The sequence below is a fragment of the Ceratotherium simum genome, chromosome 30 (assembly GCF_057802395.1).
Source record: "Ceratotherium simum simum isolate JZ-2026a chromosome 30, ASM5780239v1, whole genome shotgun sequence".
NCBI classification, from domain to species: domain Eukaryota; kingdom Metazoa; phylum Chordata; class Mammalia; order Perissodactyla; family Rhinocerotidae; genus Ceratotherium; species Ceratotherium simum.
This window is the reverse complement of record NC_141929.1, coordinates 914,739-934,100: the sequence shown is the minus strand read 5'-3', so window position 1 is coordinate 934,100 and position 19,362 is coordinate 914,739. Positions and strand designations below refer to the sequence as shown.

General features: G+C 46.9%; 1 protein-coding gene across 14 annotated transcripts in view; it reads right to left on the bottom strand.

The window, feature by feature from the left end:
* The window catches only part of FANCA (FA complementation group A), a 61,464-nt gene extending 49,134 nt beyond the window's left edge, over window positions 1–12,330 (bottom strand). For 12 of the 14 annotated variants that reach the window (XR_015549089.1, XR_015549087.1, XR_015549088.1 and 9 more), the window contains exons 1-8: window positions 12,230–12,330; window positions 11,259–11,368; window positions 10,601–10,694; window positions 8,349–8,491; window positions 8,123–8,218; window positions 6,737–6,810; window positions 1,755–1,867; window positions 184–266 (exon numbers count right to left, since the gene is read on the bottom strand). Coding sequence is in view for 8 of the 14 variants with exons in the window: in XM_087419703.1 (XP_087275829.1) it covers window positions 184–266; window positions 1,755–1,867; window positions 6,737–6,810; window positions 8,123–8,218; window positions 8,349–8,491; window positions 10,601–10,694; window positions 11,259–11,368; window positions 12,230–12,308 (792 nt within the window). In the remaining 6 variants the exon portion in view is untranslated. Of the gene's footprint in view, window positions 1–183; window positions 267–1,754; window positions 1,868–6,736; window positions 6,811–8,122; window positions 8,219–8,322; window positions 8,518–10,600; window positions 10,695–11,258; window positions 11,369–12,229 lie in introns of those variants that run through there. The other 2 variants (XM_087419710.1, XM_087419709.1) reach the window with 2 other exon arrangements.
* Between the last annotated feature and the right edge of the window lie 7,032 nt (window positions 12,331–19,362).

Sequence of the window (19,362 nt, the reverse complement as noted above, 5' to 3'; positions counted from 1 at the left end):
ACTAAAAGCTTATAAACTGTAACGTGGGTCAAAGTGTTACCCACTGGTCGAGGAACTTCCAAAAAAGAATGAAAACTTGGGATGGGGACTGCCCTGAAAACTTGGGATGGGGACTGCCCTTTACACTGCAGCACATTTTCATGAGGCCAATTCTGCGAACTTGCACTTGACTTTTCCTCCTACCTGGGGCATCTGTCCAGGCTGCACATTTCTTCTCAGATCCGAGTTTTTCTGAAATCCGTTCGAAACAAACATTTGCACAAAATCTGAAAACCACAAAACCAAAGTATTTACATACACTGTGGTCTCCAAATAGCTGTGAATTTCACACACTACTGGCCTCAGAGGGACTGGAAGGGTGAGGACCACGTGGGCTGTCAGGACAGCCTGCTCCGGGCCTGGGAGCCCCTGCATAGGTTACCACCCACGTGACCACCTCACACAAGTGTTCACTAAATCCCACCAACCAAATCCCTTACTGCACCCGATTTTTCCTCCTGTCATTCTATTTGAAAAGGAAATACTTATAATCAATCAAGTTTATGCTCTCTTAAAGCAAACAAAAAAGCAGCCTCTATGGGCTCCTTGTTGATTTTCTCTCCAGCCAGTCCCCTATGCCAGAAATACAAGGACCACTAGGACCTGGAAGCATAACATTCTGGGAGTGAGGCAGGAAATGGACTCATATCTTCTGAGAAGATCAGAATCAAGAGGACGGAAATTAAAAAGATTTTCTGTCTAATCTTCAGTTTGAACTTAAACTATCTGGGACCAGATCACAGGATTCATGAATCACAAGTAGCTCATGTCACCAAGAAAGTATTAGGAAAAAAAAAATGCCTCTTTTGCAAAGGAAAAAAATCCACAAGATGCCTATATGGAGCACTCCACTTTTCATCTAACTTTTCATTTATTTGTGGATTTCATTCCTCAGGGGTTCTGGCAATGGCAGGGTTTCCTGGCTCAGAGCAGCAAGGGCTGGGGCCCACTTAAGAGAAAGGTGCCCAGAAACACAGAGGTGTAATGAGAAAACAGCTACACTAAGTTGCTGCCTCTGCATTTAAAGTGTGACAACCCTGCTCACACCCACAGTCTGGACATTTAGAAAAGGACCTGAGCTTAGGATGCCCACAAGTGCCCACTCTGCTTTTCTCGGGGCACCTTTTAAAATGACCACTCAGAGTTGAGCCCACAAAAATTAGTGACCTCCACCCCAACCACCTTATAAGTAACAGGTGCTTGCTGCCCTGCTCCCTCTCCACCTAGGGCAGAGGACTGCCCTTTCCCCCAGTTCATTGCTCCCCCTCAATTCTGGGATGTGTCAGTAATAAATCTTGTGACTTTACTTCCTTTGTGTGAGTGTACTGAAACTGCGCCTTCAATAAAAACAGTCCCAGGGTTTTTACTTCCCCAAAGTGGGAATTCAGATGCTGAGGGAGCTACCGGCCCACCTCGTGTGGGTGGCTTGTGCCGCCTCATTCACAGGTCATAATCTGCACATATTCAACTTAACACACCAGCTACGGGGGGGCCCCCCCAACACAACACATCAACAGGCTGACTTACCAAAATTTCCACACAATTCAAGTTAAATGCAAACGCACAACAACAGGTATGGATTGAGATGATTTCATATTCGATTTCCACGCCACGGGTATAGGAGACTGTTCTGCTTCCCATAGATCGTCAGACAAAAAGCATCCCCACTATCTAAATAAATTTTACCCAGGCACTCGCCTCTGTCGTGAACTTACCAGAAAGCATCGCCCTGGCGATGTCAGTGTGCTGACAGGACGCTTCTATCTGCTCACATAGAAGGCGCAGGTTCCTGAAAAGCCATGCAACCACGGCCTGCAGGTCGGCATGGCTGGGAACACAAGCACACAGCTTACCCTGACTTCATCGTTCTTTTCCATCGGGCCATTTTCTTTCACACTCATTTCACTAGGAAGCTTGGGCCACTGACAATGAACTAGCAACTGTCTGAGCCTTTGTGCCCCAAGAAGTCACAACGGGGCCAGATGACACAACAGGTGTCAGGGACGGCTGTGACTGACGTTAAAAATAATCATTTTCAAATCATTTATTTATTTGGAGTAGCTTGTTAATGTTGGGGAAAAAAGAAAGGTCAGCAATAATAAAGTAATTAGAGACAATTTAACAGATGGCAGCAGTTATGGACTATAGGTTGTCCTCAAGGGCATTGGCCACGAAGAAGCATCATGCGACCTGCAAAGCCTAGATCTGGGAGCAGGAGCAGTGATGCGGGAGGGCCCTCACGTTCTCACATGTCAGGTTTGCATTTCTCTGGTGACTAACGATGCTGAGCAACTTCTCATGTGCTTGGCCGTTCGTCTGTCTTTAGAGAAATGTCTATCGAGATCCTTTGTCCATTGTTTAATTGGATGATTTGTCTTTTTACTGTTGCGGTATAAGAGTTCTTTATCTATGCTAGAGACTAGATCAGATATATGATTTGGAAATAATTTCTCCCATTCTGTGGATTATCTTTTCATTGTCTAGATAGTGTTGACGCACAAGTTTTAAAATTTGATGAAGCTTAATTGATCTATTTTTCCTTTTGCTGCATGAGTTTTAGGTGTCTTATCCAAGAAACCATTGCCTAATCCAAAGTCAATGCAGATTTACCCCTAGATTTTCTTCTAGGAGTTCTATGGTTTTAGCTCTTACATTTAGGTCTCTGATGCATTATGAGTTAACTGCTGCATGTAGTGTGAGGTAGGGGTCCAACTTCATTCTTTTACGTATAGATGTTCAGTTGTCCCTGCACCATTTGTTGAAAAGACAATGTGTAGATCGTTTTGAGGGAGTACTACCATCTTAAGAGTATTAAATTTTCCATTCCATAAAGATGGAATGTTTTTATTCAAGTCTTAATTTCTTTCAATGATGTTTTATAGTTTTCAGTGTACAAGTTTTGCAGCTCTTTAGCTTTACTAATTTATTCTTTTTGATGCTCTTTTAAATGGAATTATTTTCTTAATTTCATTTTCAAATTGTTCATTATTACCATATAAAAATACAATTGATTTCTGTATATTGATCTTGTAGCCTGCAACCTTGCTGAATTCATATATTAGCTCTAATACTTTTTGGTGTGGATTCCTTAGGATTTTCTATATGCAAGATCAAGTCATCTGCAAACAGTTTTACCTCTTCCATTCCAATCTGGATGCCTTTTTTCTCACCTAATTCCCTGGCTAGAAACTCCAATAATGTTGAATAGAAGTATCAACAATGTTCCTGATCTTAGGAGGAAAAGCCTTTTGTCTTTCATTGTTATAATGTTAGCTGTGGGTTGTTCACAGATGACCTTTATCAGGCTGAGGAAGTTACCTTCTATTCCTAGTTCATTGAGTCATTATCACAAAAGAGTGTAGGATTTTTTTTGTGTGTGTGAGGAACATCAGCCCTGAGCTAACATCCATGCTAATCCTCCTCTTTCTGCTGAGGAAGACCAGCTCTGAGCTAACATCCATTGCCAATCCTCCTCCTTTTTTTTCCCCAAAGCCCCAGTAGATAGTTGTACGTCATAGTTGCACATCCTTCTAGTTGCTGTATGTGCGACACAGCCTCAGCATGGCCAGAGAAGCAGTGCTTCGGTGCATGCCTGGGATCCGAACCCGGGGCGCCAGTAGCAGAGCGCGTGCACTTAACCGCTAAGCCACAGGGCCAGCCCAAGAGTGTAGGATTTTATCAATTGCTTTTTCTGCATCCATTTAGATGACCCTTCTTGTCCTTTATCCTATTAATATACTGATTTTCAGATGTTAAACCAATCTTGCATTTTTGGGATAAATCTCACTTACTATGGTGTTCAACCCTTTTTCTATGTTGCTGGATTCAGTTTACAAATATTTTGTTGAGGATTTTTGCATCTGCATTCATGAGAGATATTGGTCTGTAGTTTCCCTGTCTTGTGACGTCTTTGTCTGGCTTTCATATCACGTTAGTTAACACTCGCCTCATAGAATAAGTTGGAAAGTGTTCCCTCCTCTACTTGCTGGAAGAATTTATGAAGGAATGGCATATTTCCTCTTTAAATGTTTGGTAGAATTCACTAGTGAAGTCATCTGGGCCCAAGATTTTCTTTTTTTCTTTTTTGTGAGGAAGATCAGCCCTGAGCTAACATCCAATGCCAATCCTCCTCTTTTTGCTGGGGAAGACTCACCCTGGGCTAACATCCGTGCCCATCTTCCTCTACATTGAATGGGACACTGCCACAGCATGGCTTCACAAGCAGTGCGTCAGTGCGTGCCCGGGATCTGAACCTGCAACCTGCGAACCCTCAGGCTGCCGAAGCAGAGCGCGCGCACTTAACCGCTACCCCACTGGGCTGGCCCCCGCCAAGATTTTCTTTGTGGGAAGATTTTAAATTAGTAATTCAATTTCTTTTCTTGTTATAGATCTCTTCAGACTTTTTAAGTCAGTTGCAGTCATTTTCATCTTTCTAGAAATTTGTCCTTTTTATGTTTTCTAATTTATCAGCATAAAATTGTTCATGATATTCCCTTCTTTTCATTCCTGATTTTGGTCATTTGTGTCTTTTTTCTTGGTAAGTTTAGCTAAGTTTATCAATTTTGTTGATCTTTTCAAAGAACCAATTGTTTCATTGATTTTTCTCTACTGTTTTTGTTTTCTATTTTATTGACATCTACTCTAATCCTTATTATTTCTTTCCTTCTTCTTACTTTAGGTTTAGTTTGCTCTTCTTTCTCTAGTTTCTTCAGATCAAAGCTTAAGTCATTGATTTGAGATCACTCTTTTTTCTAATACAGTCACGTATCACATATAACGATGGGGATACATTCTGACAAATGGGTTGTTAGTTGATTTCATTGTTGTGCAAACATCATAGAGTGTACGTACACAAACCTACCTGGTATAGCCTACTACACACCTAGGCTGTATGGTGGTAATCTTATGGGACTACCTTTGAATATGTGGTCTGTTGTTGACCAAAACATCGTTATGTGGTGCATGACTGTGTGGGCTGTTGCAGCTATAAATTCCCTCTAAGCACTTTTAGCTGCATCCCATAAATTTTGGTATATTGTTTTCATTTTCATTCATCTCATTTCCATTCACCTCGAAGTATTTTCTAATTTCCCTGGTGATTTCTTCTTTGACCCAGTGATTATTTAAAAGTATATTGCTGAATTTCCAAATACTATGAATTTCTCAAACTTCCTTGTTGATTCCAATAGTTACTTTGTGATTGGAGCACACACTTGATATGATTTCAATCCTTTTAAACTTATCCCAACTTGTTTTACAGCCTGAATTGTATGTTCTATCCTAGAGATTGTTCCATGCTTAAGAATGTGTATTGTGGGGCCGGCCTGGTGGCAAAGCGGTTAAGTGTGCGCATTCCACTCCCGGGGTTCATAGGGTCGGATTTCACACCGCTCAACAAGCCATGCTCTGGCAGCGTCCCATTTAAAGTCGAGGAAGATGGGCACGGATGTTAGCCCAGAACCAATCTTCTTTAGCAAAAAGAAGAGGACTGGCATCGGATGTTAGCTCAGGACTGATCTTCCTCACACACACACAAAAAAAAGAACATGTATTGTGCTACTAATGGGTGGAACATTCTATAGACATTAAGTCAGGTTGGGCTGTAGTGTCGTTCAAGTCTTTACATCATTTCTGATCTGACTAGTAGTTCTATCCATTACTGAAAGTGGGGTACTGAAGGCTCTGTTAGAGCTGGAATAGTCTATTTCTTCTTTCAATTCTGTCATTTTTTGCTTCACATATTTTGGTGCTCTTACATTAGGTGTATACGTTAGAAAATTTAAATCTATTAGTCCTTTCTAACTTCTGGGCTATATATCATATTTAGGCCTTCCCCACTTCAAGATTATAAAAACATTATTCCACGATTTCTTCTAGTACTTTTACAATTTCATTTTTTCCTCTTTGATTCATCTAGAATTGTTTGGTATAAAGATCCAATTTTTTAAATCCAGATGTGACCCCCATGTCATAGCACCACTGGTTTCAATACGGCATTTTCAACTGGGCTTGACAGTCCCCCAAACCAGATACCCTGTTTTTCCTGACCAGAGAATAAACATATAAACCTCCAGCCTTCTGTTTGACTAGGAGAGGAATAATCACCTGGCTGCCTGGAGCAAGTAAGGCACCTGATCTAAGGTTCAAATGCTTCTTCTATATGCTTTCAATCAATTCTACTGAGCCGTCTCTCCTTCACCCTACATCTAGGGGTGCCTGGTGCCATCAACTCTTCAGTCTTTCAGGAAGAAAGAGAATAAACTGGATTGGTTCTCTTCTTTCTGCACTGCTGGCTTAGGACAAGTCTTTCTCAAGTTTGCTACGTCATTTACCACTGGTCCATCTGCCTCCTGCTTCCTCTTCCATCGTTATGGGATTATGTATTTTATAAAATCTCTTTTCTGACTCTTGATGGGATTTCAGGAAGGAATAAAAGTAGTTGCACACATTCTATCAACCATATTTACCTAAACGTCTCTTTTTCAGTTTTTAATATTTTATCACGATACATCTTACACGAAAAAAATTACCAAGTCTGTGCATGATAAGGAGTTCAATTATAACAAATGTTCTCTTTTAATAAAGTAATAGTTTCTCCAGGTGATTTTTGGCTTTGATATATAAATAAGTGATTCTAGACTACAAAAAAATAAATCATGTAATATTAAGGTAACATTAAATTATCGCTGTATACTACCTTTCCAACAGCTCCTGGAGGCTCACAATGTTTTGTACATGAAGATGCCACAGAGCTTCAAGCAATAAAGAATTCTAAAGAAAACAACAGTACTATGAGTCCTTTATGCACGCATTTTCCTACAAAATGTTCAGCTTGTGTTCTTAACCATCATGCTCTACTGAAAATTAAAGTGGAATAACAAGCACAGCCTAAAATATATATTTCGTCCACTGTGGTTTTAAAACTCACCAAGTCTCAGACACTCAGCATTACCATGTTTCATCTCCTCCCGCATCCCACCACCATTGCTTCCTCAAAGGCTCAGACATGCGCCCTGTCCAGTCCCTAGCTTAACCACACTTCTAGGACTTTCTCCATAGGCCCAACACATGATTCCAAAATATAAACTGGACATGTCAATCTCTTCTCCTCTTTAGTCCTTCAGTGGTTCCTCACAGCTTTCAGGACAAAGTCCAGACTCTTCAACATGGCATAGCCCTTTGTGATCTGGCCTCCATCTCTCTCCTTCTATCCTCTCCCAGTGAAGCTCTCCCTCCTGGAGCAAAGACACACACCAATCCCCTCAGACAACTTGCTCAAGTCCGATCTATCTTCCACTGCCTACTATGTCCTCCCTGTCACCCAGCCAACTCGTTCTCTTCCTCCACAATCCATGCAACTTCTGGCTTTTCTAGGAAGCCTTTTGGAACCATCCAATCAGATAGTCGCCCACTCTTCTCTGCACACCTGTGAACACCTATATCACTGCATTTCATGTGCATTTAGCTGCCCCTTCCCCCAACTAGATAGTTATCAGTGAGCACAGGGACCATACCAACACCTCACAAATCAACTGAACTCTATAATGTAGCCTGGGTAAAAGAATGGGGGAAAATCATGAATGTACCATCACCTTGGTTGTTTCTTTCCTTTTTCTATATATATATATATAGAAAGATCTATATATATAGATCTTTCACTGATCTCTTTTAATAACCAGTTACGTTGAGTTCTTTCAATTGTTTAAAAATCTATAAACCTATTGAATTCAAAATGCTTCAAAAAACAGATAAGAATAATTTTTAAATTATATTCTTCTAGTGTACTACACTGCCCTGGAAAATTGTTCATAATAATATACCTAAGAAGGCAGAGCGTCATGTTTCTGTGGTATGTTCTATTCTAATAAACATTACTAATGATGGGCACATATTGACAAATATAATTGAGGGCATTTCTTTCCCATCCACAGAGGCATTTGCTGAACGCCTTTTTCCCCCACTCTCTGTAATTAATGAGAAGCTTGGTGGAATTCCTAAGGAAACCTAGGGATTCTGTTGGCTCAACCCAAATCAACAGAACATTGTTACTTATAGTAACACTTTCCTACAATCGGAAATTTACCTGTACTTTCCATAATTCTTGACAGAAGGAGAGACGGGAGAACATACTGTGTGCTAATAAATACTGAGCAATCTCTATCAAGGAAGACAGTTTCTTCTGAAAAGAGAGAGTAAATCTTTTTAAAAAAATAGGCAAAAACCTGAAACAATACTAAAGAAATGTCCTATTTTCCCAAACAGCTTAAATGTAATGAGTAGCACCGTTTCCTTGTTGTGCAGCATCTTACTCTTTGCACCGAGTCCAGCAGTGCCCTGTGAGCATGCTCAGCCTCTGCCTCACATATCCGCACAATGCTGGAGGCAACCATCTGGCTGGACAAGACGGCCACTGGAACTCCCAGCAGTGAGGCGTGATCCCGCAAAGCAGAGCCTTAAAGACAAAACATGGGAGACACACTACAAAATCTAAAGTAAAAGACTTGCAGTTTACAATGCCTCCTTTTAAGTTGTAGCACCACAGAAAATTGCCTTTGAAGGGGACAATCGATCTAGAAGGAAAAACACGAGGTATAAAATTAAGACAATTTCATGACTAAAGCAGCTCATGAGACGATCAGGGCCAACATCTGAAGCTCCTCGTTGCAAATACACATGTGTGTTTTGTGTGACACAAACAAAGGAGCTTGGCAGATAAAACCTAAGAACTTCATCAATTTTTTTCCAGAGGAGCACAATAAATTGAGAACTCTTTTAACAAATTCCTGTTTCTCTAATTACTTCAGTGTCCAAGACAGACCTGCTCCCGTCAACTTTACATTAACATATGAGTGGAAACTGGGTCTGGTTTCCCAATGCTATGCCACGCACCTGGTGGGCAGTGGAGGCCACAGGTCTGCTCAGTCCTTGGGCTGCCAGGTAGAACCTGGGTGCTGGGCCCACAGGCCTCCTGAGTGACCAGCCTCTGGTCTGCATTCAATAAAGTGAGAAATGATGGGCAGCCTAGAAATAGGCAATGCCTACAAGCAAACTGTTTTCTAATTTATTTGACTTCCAAAATTAATTTCTTTTTTAAAACAGAAGACTGTAGCACATGCCCATTATCTTCAAGGCTCTGAAAACACATACCAATATATAAGTGAAAACACTTGCAATAATTACAAAGGTTCCAAATGATAATATTACAAATTACCAAGTACTAGAGTCAAATAATTTATGGTAGAAAGGTAGAAAATGCTGATTTCTAGCCATTTATTTCCAATTTATCTCCATGGGAAAGTTTATTTCTGTTTTTATTTACCTTTTTGAATATGAATATTACCTAAATATGAATAAGTATGGTAGCCACTATCTTCAGCAGGAAAAACAACTAAAAAATTCATAAATTAAGGGTGTATATTTCTGTGGTCAAGGTTAAGAGCTCCTTATATAAGCTCTTATAAAAGTCCATACAAGAAAGTGTGTGGCTGACCTTAGTTTCCTGGAATAATGATGCATAATTTGTGAAATTAAAATGCAATTATGGCAGTAAAAATCAATTATCACTGACCAATGACCTTTAGTGATCAGTTATCAAGGCGAGCCTAGGCCAGCCCCGTGGCGTAGTGGTTAAGTTTGGCATGCTCCACTTCAAAAGCTCAGGTTCACGGGTTTGGATCTCAGGCACGGACCTACACCACTCATTGGGGACACTGTGGCAGTGGCCCACATACAAAATAGAGGAATACTGGGCAGGCCCCGTGGCTTAGTGGTTAAGTGCTCGCGCTCCGCTACTGGTGGCCCGGGGTTCGGATCCCGGGCGCGCACCTACGCACTGCTTCTCCGGCCATGCTGAGGCCGCGTCCCACATACAGCAACTAAAAGGATGTGCAACTGTGACATACAACTATACAACTAGCCTTGGGAGAAAAATAAATAAATAAATAAAAAATTATAAAATAAATAAATAAATAAAATAAAATAGAGGAATACTGGCACAGATCTTAGCTCAGGGCGAATCCTCTTCAGCAAAAAAAAAAAAGGTGAGCCCACTGTTTAAAGTATTTTAATAGAAATTTAAAACAAATTAATGAGTTAATATCTCTTTCTGACATGACAATCATTACATAATAAAAATATGAATGACCAGAAAATAACTTATTTATTCTTCCGTTATTAATAACAGAATTTCCCCATCTCATATTCTCAAATTGGGGTTGGGCACCTAGAAACATTATTCTGGTTTCCTGCCTGACCTCCCCCACCCAGCACACGGTTTTCACTCCTTCCATGAATGGGGCACACCTTACCGTCCCAGGTTTTTCCAGGGGACACTTTGGTTCCTACAGCTTCTGAGCCCCATGTTGAGTCAAACACTGTTTTAAAATAACAGCCTCACAAGCACCAACCAGGTCACAAAGACATGACTTGTATGTCCTGACTATACATGTAAGTTGAAGATCATTATCTGAGAGAGTTTAAATTTATTATAAACAAGTCAAGGTCACTTCAAATAAACGTCTTCCACAACTCAATACATTAAGAAAAGGAAACTCTAACACACCTATGAGCGAACTAGAAAGATGAGTGCAGGCCTCAGGAACATCGTGATCAATCCATGAGCCGAGACACAATTTTTTATGTGGTGGACCTTCTACCTAGAAACCAAACACAAAGAATCCATTTTTAAAACTCAAGCTGTGTGTGCATAAAAACAACCTGTGTGTATGTAATGCTTGCCTCCTGCGCTATTCTCTAATATTCTGAGGCAAAACATTTTTTTTTTTATAATTTTATTTATTTTTTCCCCAAAGCCCTGGTAGATAGTTGTATGTTGTAGTTGCACATCCTTCTAGTTGCTGTATGTGGGACGCCTCCTCAGCATGGCCCGACAAGCGGTGCGTCAGTGCGTGCCCGGGATCCGAACCCCGGCCACGAGCAGCGGAGCGCGGGCACTCAACCGCTAAGCCACGGGGCGGCCTGAGGCAAAACATTTTTAAAAAGCGAAACTTACTAATTTAGAAATTTCCAGAATTTCTAAATTTGTTTTTGAACTTCTTTTATCTTCAAAAAGATAAATGCTCCCAATTTTTTTGGTCAGTCAGCATTTAACAGGTGCTTCTGCCAGACACTCAGGAGGCTCTCCAGGTGTCTCTTCACAAGCTGGGTTCAAAACCCCTAGCCTGAACCTGCCGGCAGAGGCCACACCAACGTCCTCTCACCTCGAGCAGCAGGTGGCTCCAGTCCAGGTGGCTTCTTAGGAGGAGCACCGCTGACTCCTGCAACTTCTGTCCCCTTCCAGGGCTGCGCTCCTGCCGTCTGACCCTTCCCGCTAAAAGGGAAAATCAGTTCAAAAAATCACAGCGTTCTTTAAACACTCATGTAAGGGACATCGGGACGTCCTGGCCCCCTGACGTGATGACCCCGGGACACGTCACTTCCGTGGGATTCCTGCCAAAAACGCACAACTTCAGTCTAACCACGAGGAAACCTCAGACACACCCAACAGAGGAGCCCTCTATATAACCGCGGCCAGTGCGCCTCCTGCGTCCAGGTCAGGAAAGACAAGAGCGGGGAACTGTCCCCGTGGAGAACCAAGGAAACAGAGCGAGGACATGCAACTGGACCTAGGACAGAAAAGGACGTGGTGGGGAACTCTGGTGCGACCGCGCGGAGTGCAGGTCGGTCAGCAGCACCGCGCCGACTGAGAGCCCCGGGAACGACCCTCGGCGAGTGATGCGGCTCCGGGGCCAGCAGAGCCGAACCCGTCCTGTCATCAGCCCCAGGGCCCCGCGTGGGGGACATCTTAAGGCCCCACTTCGTAGAACAGCCTTTCTTGACGCCACGTTTGACGGAGGGCGGCTGGACAAGGGACGGCTGGGGTGGGCAGCCCGGCCAGGGCCCTGAGATGGGGGGCCAGGAGGGGTCGGGGGAACGAGGAGGGGCCGGAAGGCGGGGGGAGACGGAGGGGCAGGGGGTCGCGGTGGGGCAGCTGGGGTCGGGAGGGACGAGGAGGGGCTGGGGGTCGAGTGGGGAAGAAGGAGGGGCGAGGAGGGGCCGGGAGTCGGGGACCGGCGTGGGCTGAAGGCAGCCTGCCCGCTGACGGTGTGCCGGGTCCGGCCAGCGCAGGCTCGGGCAAGAAAAGGTCTCGGGGACCGGCGCCGCCCACTCCTGGGCCCCCGTGCCCACCTACCGAGCAGCTCGCTCCACGCCCTTCTGCGGCCCCCGGGCCCGCGGCCCGAAGCGGCGCCCTGCACCCGGGAGTCCGACATGCCCAGAGCCCTTCTGTCCCTGCGGCCCCGCGCGGCGCGCGGCCCGCGGCCCGCGCTGCCTGCCCATTGGCTGAGGCCAGGCGCACGCTCCCATTGGCTGCGGCCCGCGCTGCCTGCCCATTGGCTGCGGCCAGGCGCACGCTCCCATTGGCTGCGGCCCGCGCTGCCTGAGGCCCCGCGCCGGGGCCAGCTTGGTGAGGGCATCTTGGTGGAGGCGGGTTGCGGCCATCTTGGTGGTGGCAGGAGCGCCGGGCGCCTGGCACCGATCGCGGTCTTCTCAGGTTGATGCCGCGGGTTAGCGGGCGGTTCCGAACGGCGTCGCGTGCGAGAGCGCCGTGGCGCCCCCTCCGCGTTTCTCCCGCGGGGATGGCGCAGAGCCGGTCGGAAGGAAACGGCCCGAGACACTCGAACCGGGAGACGCGCCCCTTAGAGCCGTCCGGAGCCCGCCTCACGCCAACTTCGAGGACGGCAGCTGCGGCCTGAGGGCGCCGTCCGCGGCCGCGCGCGGAGAGGGCCCGGGGGCGGGGGACGGCTGGCAAGGCGCCGAGAGCCGGCTCTCACTTCGCCCTGGTGTCGGTGTGGGCGGCGTGGTGCGGGCCGGCGGCGTGGGGGCGCGGCCCCGCGTTTGGCCGAGCGCGCGGGTGTCCGGCGCCGAGAAGGGGCCTCCGGACGGGCTCGCTGTGTTGGTCTGTGGTTCGGGTCTTTCCCTCCGTGTGACGTGTGTCGGAGCCGTCATGTGCGCAGCTGTCGTCGTGCGTCTTCGTGGCTGTGCGAGTACAGATTTTGTACTGAATAGTTATGTATTTTATTTTCTGTATGTTATGATGCTTTCACATCTTGAAAGGCCTTTGTGGCTGTCTCCCGGGGCTCACCCAGTCTTGAGACGGAAGGGCCCTGGAGCTTTCCGTTCATCTGCAGGTTTACCAGTCCAGAGCCAGACCTCCTGCATTGGCCCCAAACCCCAGAGGCAATATACCTCCGCCTTAATCACCCCAGGGCGGGGTGCAGGCCAGTGGAGACCAGCCCTGCAGCCCACAGCCCTCCCGAGTTAGCACACCAGCCAGTCCTGTGGAAACGCCAGTAAAGGCCGTGACTTCAACCTTCCCCTCTCAACTTCTGCCCTCTGGCCACCGTGGTGCGTCCCCTGTGGCCCTGGGGCTTGTGAACGTAAGAAACTTGTTTTTTCCTGAGTCTTCTGCGTCTCTTCTTGTGACTATCTCATAAAAGAATACAAAACACATCTTTCGAAAAGTTAGGGCAAGGGCAGTTTAAGCTTAGAAGGGTTGAGGCCTCCAAGCCTGATGCACACTCCACCCCGGCGGGGGAGCCAGCCGTGGACAGAGGGCTGTGGGGCTCTCCCTGGGATGGACCACTGGCAGGGACAGCAGGCTGACGCCCTCACTCCCCCTGAGAGTCAATTGTAGATGTTCAATGATGACACGGCTTTCTTGTTGCCTCAAGCTGAAAGAGCTCCTTTAGATTGTTCAGACAAGTTTTACCATCTGTCACTTTTATGCGTACATGAAAAGACAAACATACGTGAAAAACGGTGCGCGAGGTGTCCAGGGTTCTCTGGCTCCTCTGAAGAAGAGTGAATTAGGAAAACAACCTGGTTTTCCTGAGTAGGGAAAACTCAGTTCTTCCTTCCAATGTGAGTCTCTCCTGGAGTCGCCTTACTCCTCCGCAGAACACCTCACTTCTGACACTTCTCCTCGCCAAAGTGTGGAAGTTTTCCCCACCCAGCAGTTCTCTGCAACACACCAGCTGGATGTCCTAAAGTTCAACTGAGTTCTGACACTGTTTACCCAGAGGTAGCATCAGATCCCACAGGGCTGCCCCCACTTCGGTTGCCAATTCCAAGTAGTAGGTCACCAGATTACCCTCAACTTCTGCGGATTTGGCAACAACCCCCTCCTTGGGTTTGATAAATTTGCCAGAGCGTCTCATGGAGCTTAGGGAAACTCTTAGGTTCTCCAGTTTTTTAAAGAATATGATAAAAGATACAGCCAGATGAAGAGATCCACAGGGCAAGGTCTGGGAGGCTCCCGAGCACGGGTCTGTCCCTGTGGAGCTGGGGTGTGTCTCCTCCTGGTGTGGACGTGTTTGCCAACATGGAGGCTCCTCAAACCCCATACTTTTGGGATTTTTATGGAGGCTTCATCATGTTGGCATGATCAGTCATTAACTTCATTTCCAGCCCTTCTCTCCTCTCTGGAGAATGGGAGGGCAGGACTGAAAATTCCCAGGGCTTGGTCTTTCTGGTGACCAGCCTCCATCCAAAAGCCCACCCAGAGTTGCCTCGGTAGAACAAAAGATGCTCCTAGTGCTCTTATCACTTAGGAGTTTACGAGGGTTTCAGGAGCCCTGTGCCAGGAACAGTGGGCAGAGACCTGTATGTATTTCTGTTGTCTCGCAAAGGGTTAGAAAAGTTGTCACCTTTCAACTCAGTGTCAATGTCCAGGTTTTCACACGGCATCCTCCTGTCTGCCATGCAGACCTTTGTGATGCAGGATGCCCTCAAAGCACGTCCACTGTGAACTCCTGAGTTGCCTTCCAAGCTGCTGGAAACTCGGCACTTTTCAAGTTTGTGTACAGGCCATGACCACCGTGCAGAACTGCTGCTGGGCCCAACCCAGATCTGGAGCTGCTGGACTTGGGTAAATGCACAGTGAGGCTCTGTGAAGATGAGAAGTGCTGGACACTGTTTAGCCCTTGTTGTGGACTGCAGCAAGTGTTCACAGGTCCTCCCTCCATCAGTTTGGGCTGGCTGATGAGAAGCGAGTAACATGACGTAAACAGAATCTTGGAAAGAGCTTGTACTTTGGAGCTTGGAACCCAGAGACCCCCAGGAACACACCTGAGCCTGCCTGCCTGAGGCCCAGGTCATGTGGAGGAGAGGCAGGCACCCTGCCCACCGCCATAACCTGGGAATGAGGCCATTGCAGGCCCTCCAGCCACCAGCGTTGTAGACATGTGAGTGAGGCTGGCCAAGATCAGAGGAGCTGCCGTGGACCCACAATCATGCACTAAGCAAACAGTTGTTGCTGCGAGCCACTAGGTGTTGGACGCTCTGTTACAAAGCGACAGATAACTGATACAGACTTTCACATGTGGTTAATTATAGGAGCAGGGGCCATTAATATTGTTCCAAGTTACAGAAGAAACAAGGCACTTGCAGCTTGAGGAATTTGCCCAAGGACACACAGCTAACAACCGGCAAAGACAGGAAAAGAACCCAGGTCTGTCTGACCCCAAAACCCAAGCTCTTAAACATTGCATTGCCGTGGAACTGGAGACTGGGCACATGGGCTGAAGCCCTATAATGGACCAGAAGGAAGAGCCTCCTGGGTTTCCCTCCAGATACTTTCTCCTCCTCATTCTCTGCCCTCCCAAAAGCAAGGCATCAGGAGAAATAGATAGACCTGAGAAAATGCAAATCAGGCAGGCTCCCCTCCTCCTGCATCTGCCTCGCCAGGACTTCTCACCTTTTCCTGACTCTTCTGTCCAGCAGTTGGGGACGCTGCGCTTACTCACGACAATCTCTATGCGGAAATGGCCAAGAATGGAGAAAAGAATGTGAAGATGAATTTTTCCTTGATGCTGAGGTGGTGGGAAATATGGGGACAAGAGTGAGTCTCTTGTAGACTCTGAACCCCATGCCCAACCCCGGGTGGGATATGACTGAAAGGCTTTTATAGTGACAATCCATAAAAGCGAGTGCCTCGGGGATGCTCCTCAGAGCCCTGGGGGGCAGGAGAAGCCATTGGGCACTCCACTTCCCACCCCCCACCCCACTGCAGCCCCAGAGCACTGAAGGGTCTGCCCTCAGCAATGGCCACCCCGTCTCTGGTACGTGCTCCTTTTTTGCCTCAAAGTGAAGCCCCCTTTGGACCACCCGCCTGCCATGAGCCATGCGGACTGCTTGGGTTCCATCTAGCACAGCGACGCTCTTCTTTGTAACTGAGACACAGAACAGGGCCTTGGGTTCATGAGCCAGGTATGGGACGGGAATGCGAATTCAGAACCCAGGAAGTCCCCACGAGGCTTTCTCTCAGAGCCTTTGGACTCTGCTGGCTGAGCGTGATGGTGTGAATTATGATGACTAGGGAAGTGCAGGGCCAGACCAGCTCATTAAAGGCAGAGTCATTCTCAAGGCAGACCCTCGGCAAGCCTGGGCAGGAGCCAGGGCCTGCTAGGAATCTCCTTCCACACAGCTGTGCCCTGGCCACCTCCCACCCCAGCCATGCCTCTGACAGGGACCCGAGACCATGCCAAGAGCTGCCTGTTGTAAGCACCTCATAGATTATTTGAGGAGAGTTTATGAAGCTTTGGGGAACATTGTGTCTGTTTGGCCATGAGTCACCTGAGAAAAGCTTTTCTCAATTTCCCCAAGCTGCTGACTGGGATGGAGCCCTGATTGTTTTAATTACTTTAATTAGCAATAAAACCAGACTCACTCACGTTCTCCTAATGCAGTGCAGACACAACAGATCTGTATTCTTGGAAATTACTAGAGAAGTCATAACAGAGCTCTGTAGAAATCGCCAGCACACGGAAGCAGCGTCCATCTTGCCCCTGGGAAGGATGCTGTGCTCAGAAACACTGAGGCAAGGTGCAGACCCCACGGCCACCACACCTGCCATCCCGAGGCGTCTTGCCAGATCAGGATTCATGTTGTGGACGACATCATTTGCAGTTGTGCAGGTACGGCCAATGTGGGGCATCAATGCCCACTTTCAGTCTCCTGTGATAACACCAGTATTCCGCATTTCCATCCTTAGAGGTTGTTGTGTTGCAGAAGAACTGGCCAAAGGTGTTTGTGCTAATGGGTAAGTTTAAAGCATTCGAGTTGGAGGAGAAGTTTATTCATCAGATCCGCTCCTGTGAGCGCCCAGGCCAGTCAGGAAAGAAAACACGCCAAGAGTGCCTTTGAGCCTAATTTCTCATTGGTAAAACTGGCCTGACAGATGCTCTCAAGTTTCCGTGGGAAGGATGTGGCGTCTGATGTTGTCTGCACATGCTGAGGTGTGTGTGTGAAAGTCCAGAGCACTGTGCCCAGGTCAACAGTGACCTTTAGTGCTTGATCTGGACCTGAGGGAAGCCGAGACCTGTGGAGGATACACGCAAGTGAGGAGACCCCCCTTCACCAGAAATGCTTCTTCCACGAGGGGAACAGCTGGGTCGGGGGTTCTTCACATCCGCACGGCCCGGTGTTTGGCAAAAGCCAACAGCTGTGGCTGAACACACACTTCCTAGAAGGATCGATCTCCCACGTCACAACCACATTTCAGAGCTGCATTGCTCCAAATTCCTGGAGTGCATTTTATGAAAGAGGAGATGGAGCAGGCAATCGGGAGGGACTGTGTTGAAATCCACGCAGCTCAGCTACAGAAAGCCACACCACAAAGCTTGGCACATGTGCACATATACACACACATTTCAGTTAAATCCTACTGCTCCCTGCTCCGACCAGCAAAACTGTTCATCAATGGCAGCAGCAAATAGGAGGAAGGGGGGCCTGAATTATTAGCAACACAGTAACGTAAGAATGCCGGGCTCCCGAAAACCAGCTGCTCGTAAGAATGCCGGGCTCCCGAAAACCAGCTGCTCGACAGGTGCTCAGAGACTGTCTATGAAAGGAGGCGGAGCCCAAGAAAGGCTTGGAATGGCCAAGCTCTGAATAAAGCTAACCAAGTGGGAGGTGAGCCAGGACAGGGAGAGCTGGTCCTTCTCGCCCTTGCTTTTCTGCGTCCTACAGAAGCAGCTGCGTGTGAAGGGGAAAAGGAGGCCCAGCTTGACTCTGAACTTTTAGAGGGACCAGCGTCAGCCCACCTCGCTCAGAAGGTGGGACCGTTGTTACTGGTAGGCAAGAGACCATTTTGCACTTAAAGAGACAGAACTTAGCTAGAAAGATCCACAACAGGGAAGGGAGCTGATGCTGTAATACCGAATACTGCATCAGGCCCTGGGTTGAGGATGGGTCACAGCCTGCCGCCGTTATCAGAAGTGCTGCCCGGAAATGGGATGGTCTGGCTGTGAGTCTGACCCTCACTCGCAGCAGCCCAGAAGGTGGAACCCTTCCCACCTCTCAACATAAATCCAAACCACTCAAACTGCGACCCCCGCAGTGACCTGTTCTTGCTCCACGCCTTTGTCTTCTCAGGCGCAACACAGAAAGGAGGTGCAAGATGGTTGTTTCAAACATGGAAAGGACATTTCTCCACCTTACAAAAGTAGTTACATGTATTTATTGACAAAATTAAAGGTACAGAAAAGTACTGATTTTTCCACAATCACACCCAAAGACACCATTAATATTTTACTGTATATCTTTCAGGCTTTCTCCTTTGCAAACACTGTTTTTTTAACTGCTGCTTTATAATCTATGTTTTTCACCCACAAAAATTCATGGATATCTCTGGTAATGGAGCTATCACAGTCTCTTAAGTTCTTTTTAATTGCTTCGCAGTGTTGTAGGGCGATGCTGCGGACCCTGCGTGCCGAGCATGTAAGTCAGGCCCCTGTTCATTTTCCTTGGGTAGCAATGCTGTTGTAAAACGTTAGTACAGGGGCCGGCCCGTGGCTTAGCGGTTAAGTGCCCATGCTCCACTACTGGCGGCCAAGGTTCGGATCCCGGGCGCCCACCGATGCACTGCTTCTCCGGCCATGCTGAGGGGGCGTCCCATGTACAGCAACTAGAAGGATGTGCAACTATGACATACAACTATCTACTGGGGCTTTGGGGAAAAAAAAAAAGGAGGAATATTGGCAATAGATGTTAGCTCAGAGCCAGTCGTCCTCAGCAAAAAGAGGAGGATTAGCACGGATGTTAGCTCAGGGCTGATCTTCCTCACACACACAAAAAAAAGTTAGTACGTCCTTGACGACTGCAGACCTGTCTTTATTGCCTGAGGATAAATTCCAAGGAGTGAAATTGCTGGGCCAAGACCACCTGTACGTTAATATTTGTTGTTTATTCTTTGGCCGTATGAGATCTTTCCTAGTGGAAACTCAGGCGTGCAGTTTCAGAAGTGCTGTCTCACAGACCCAGTCT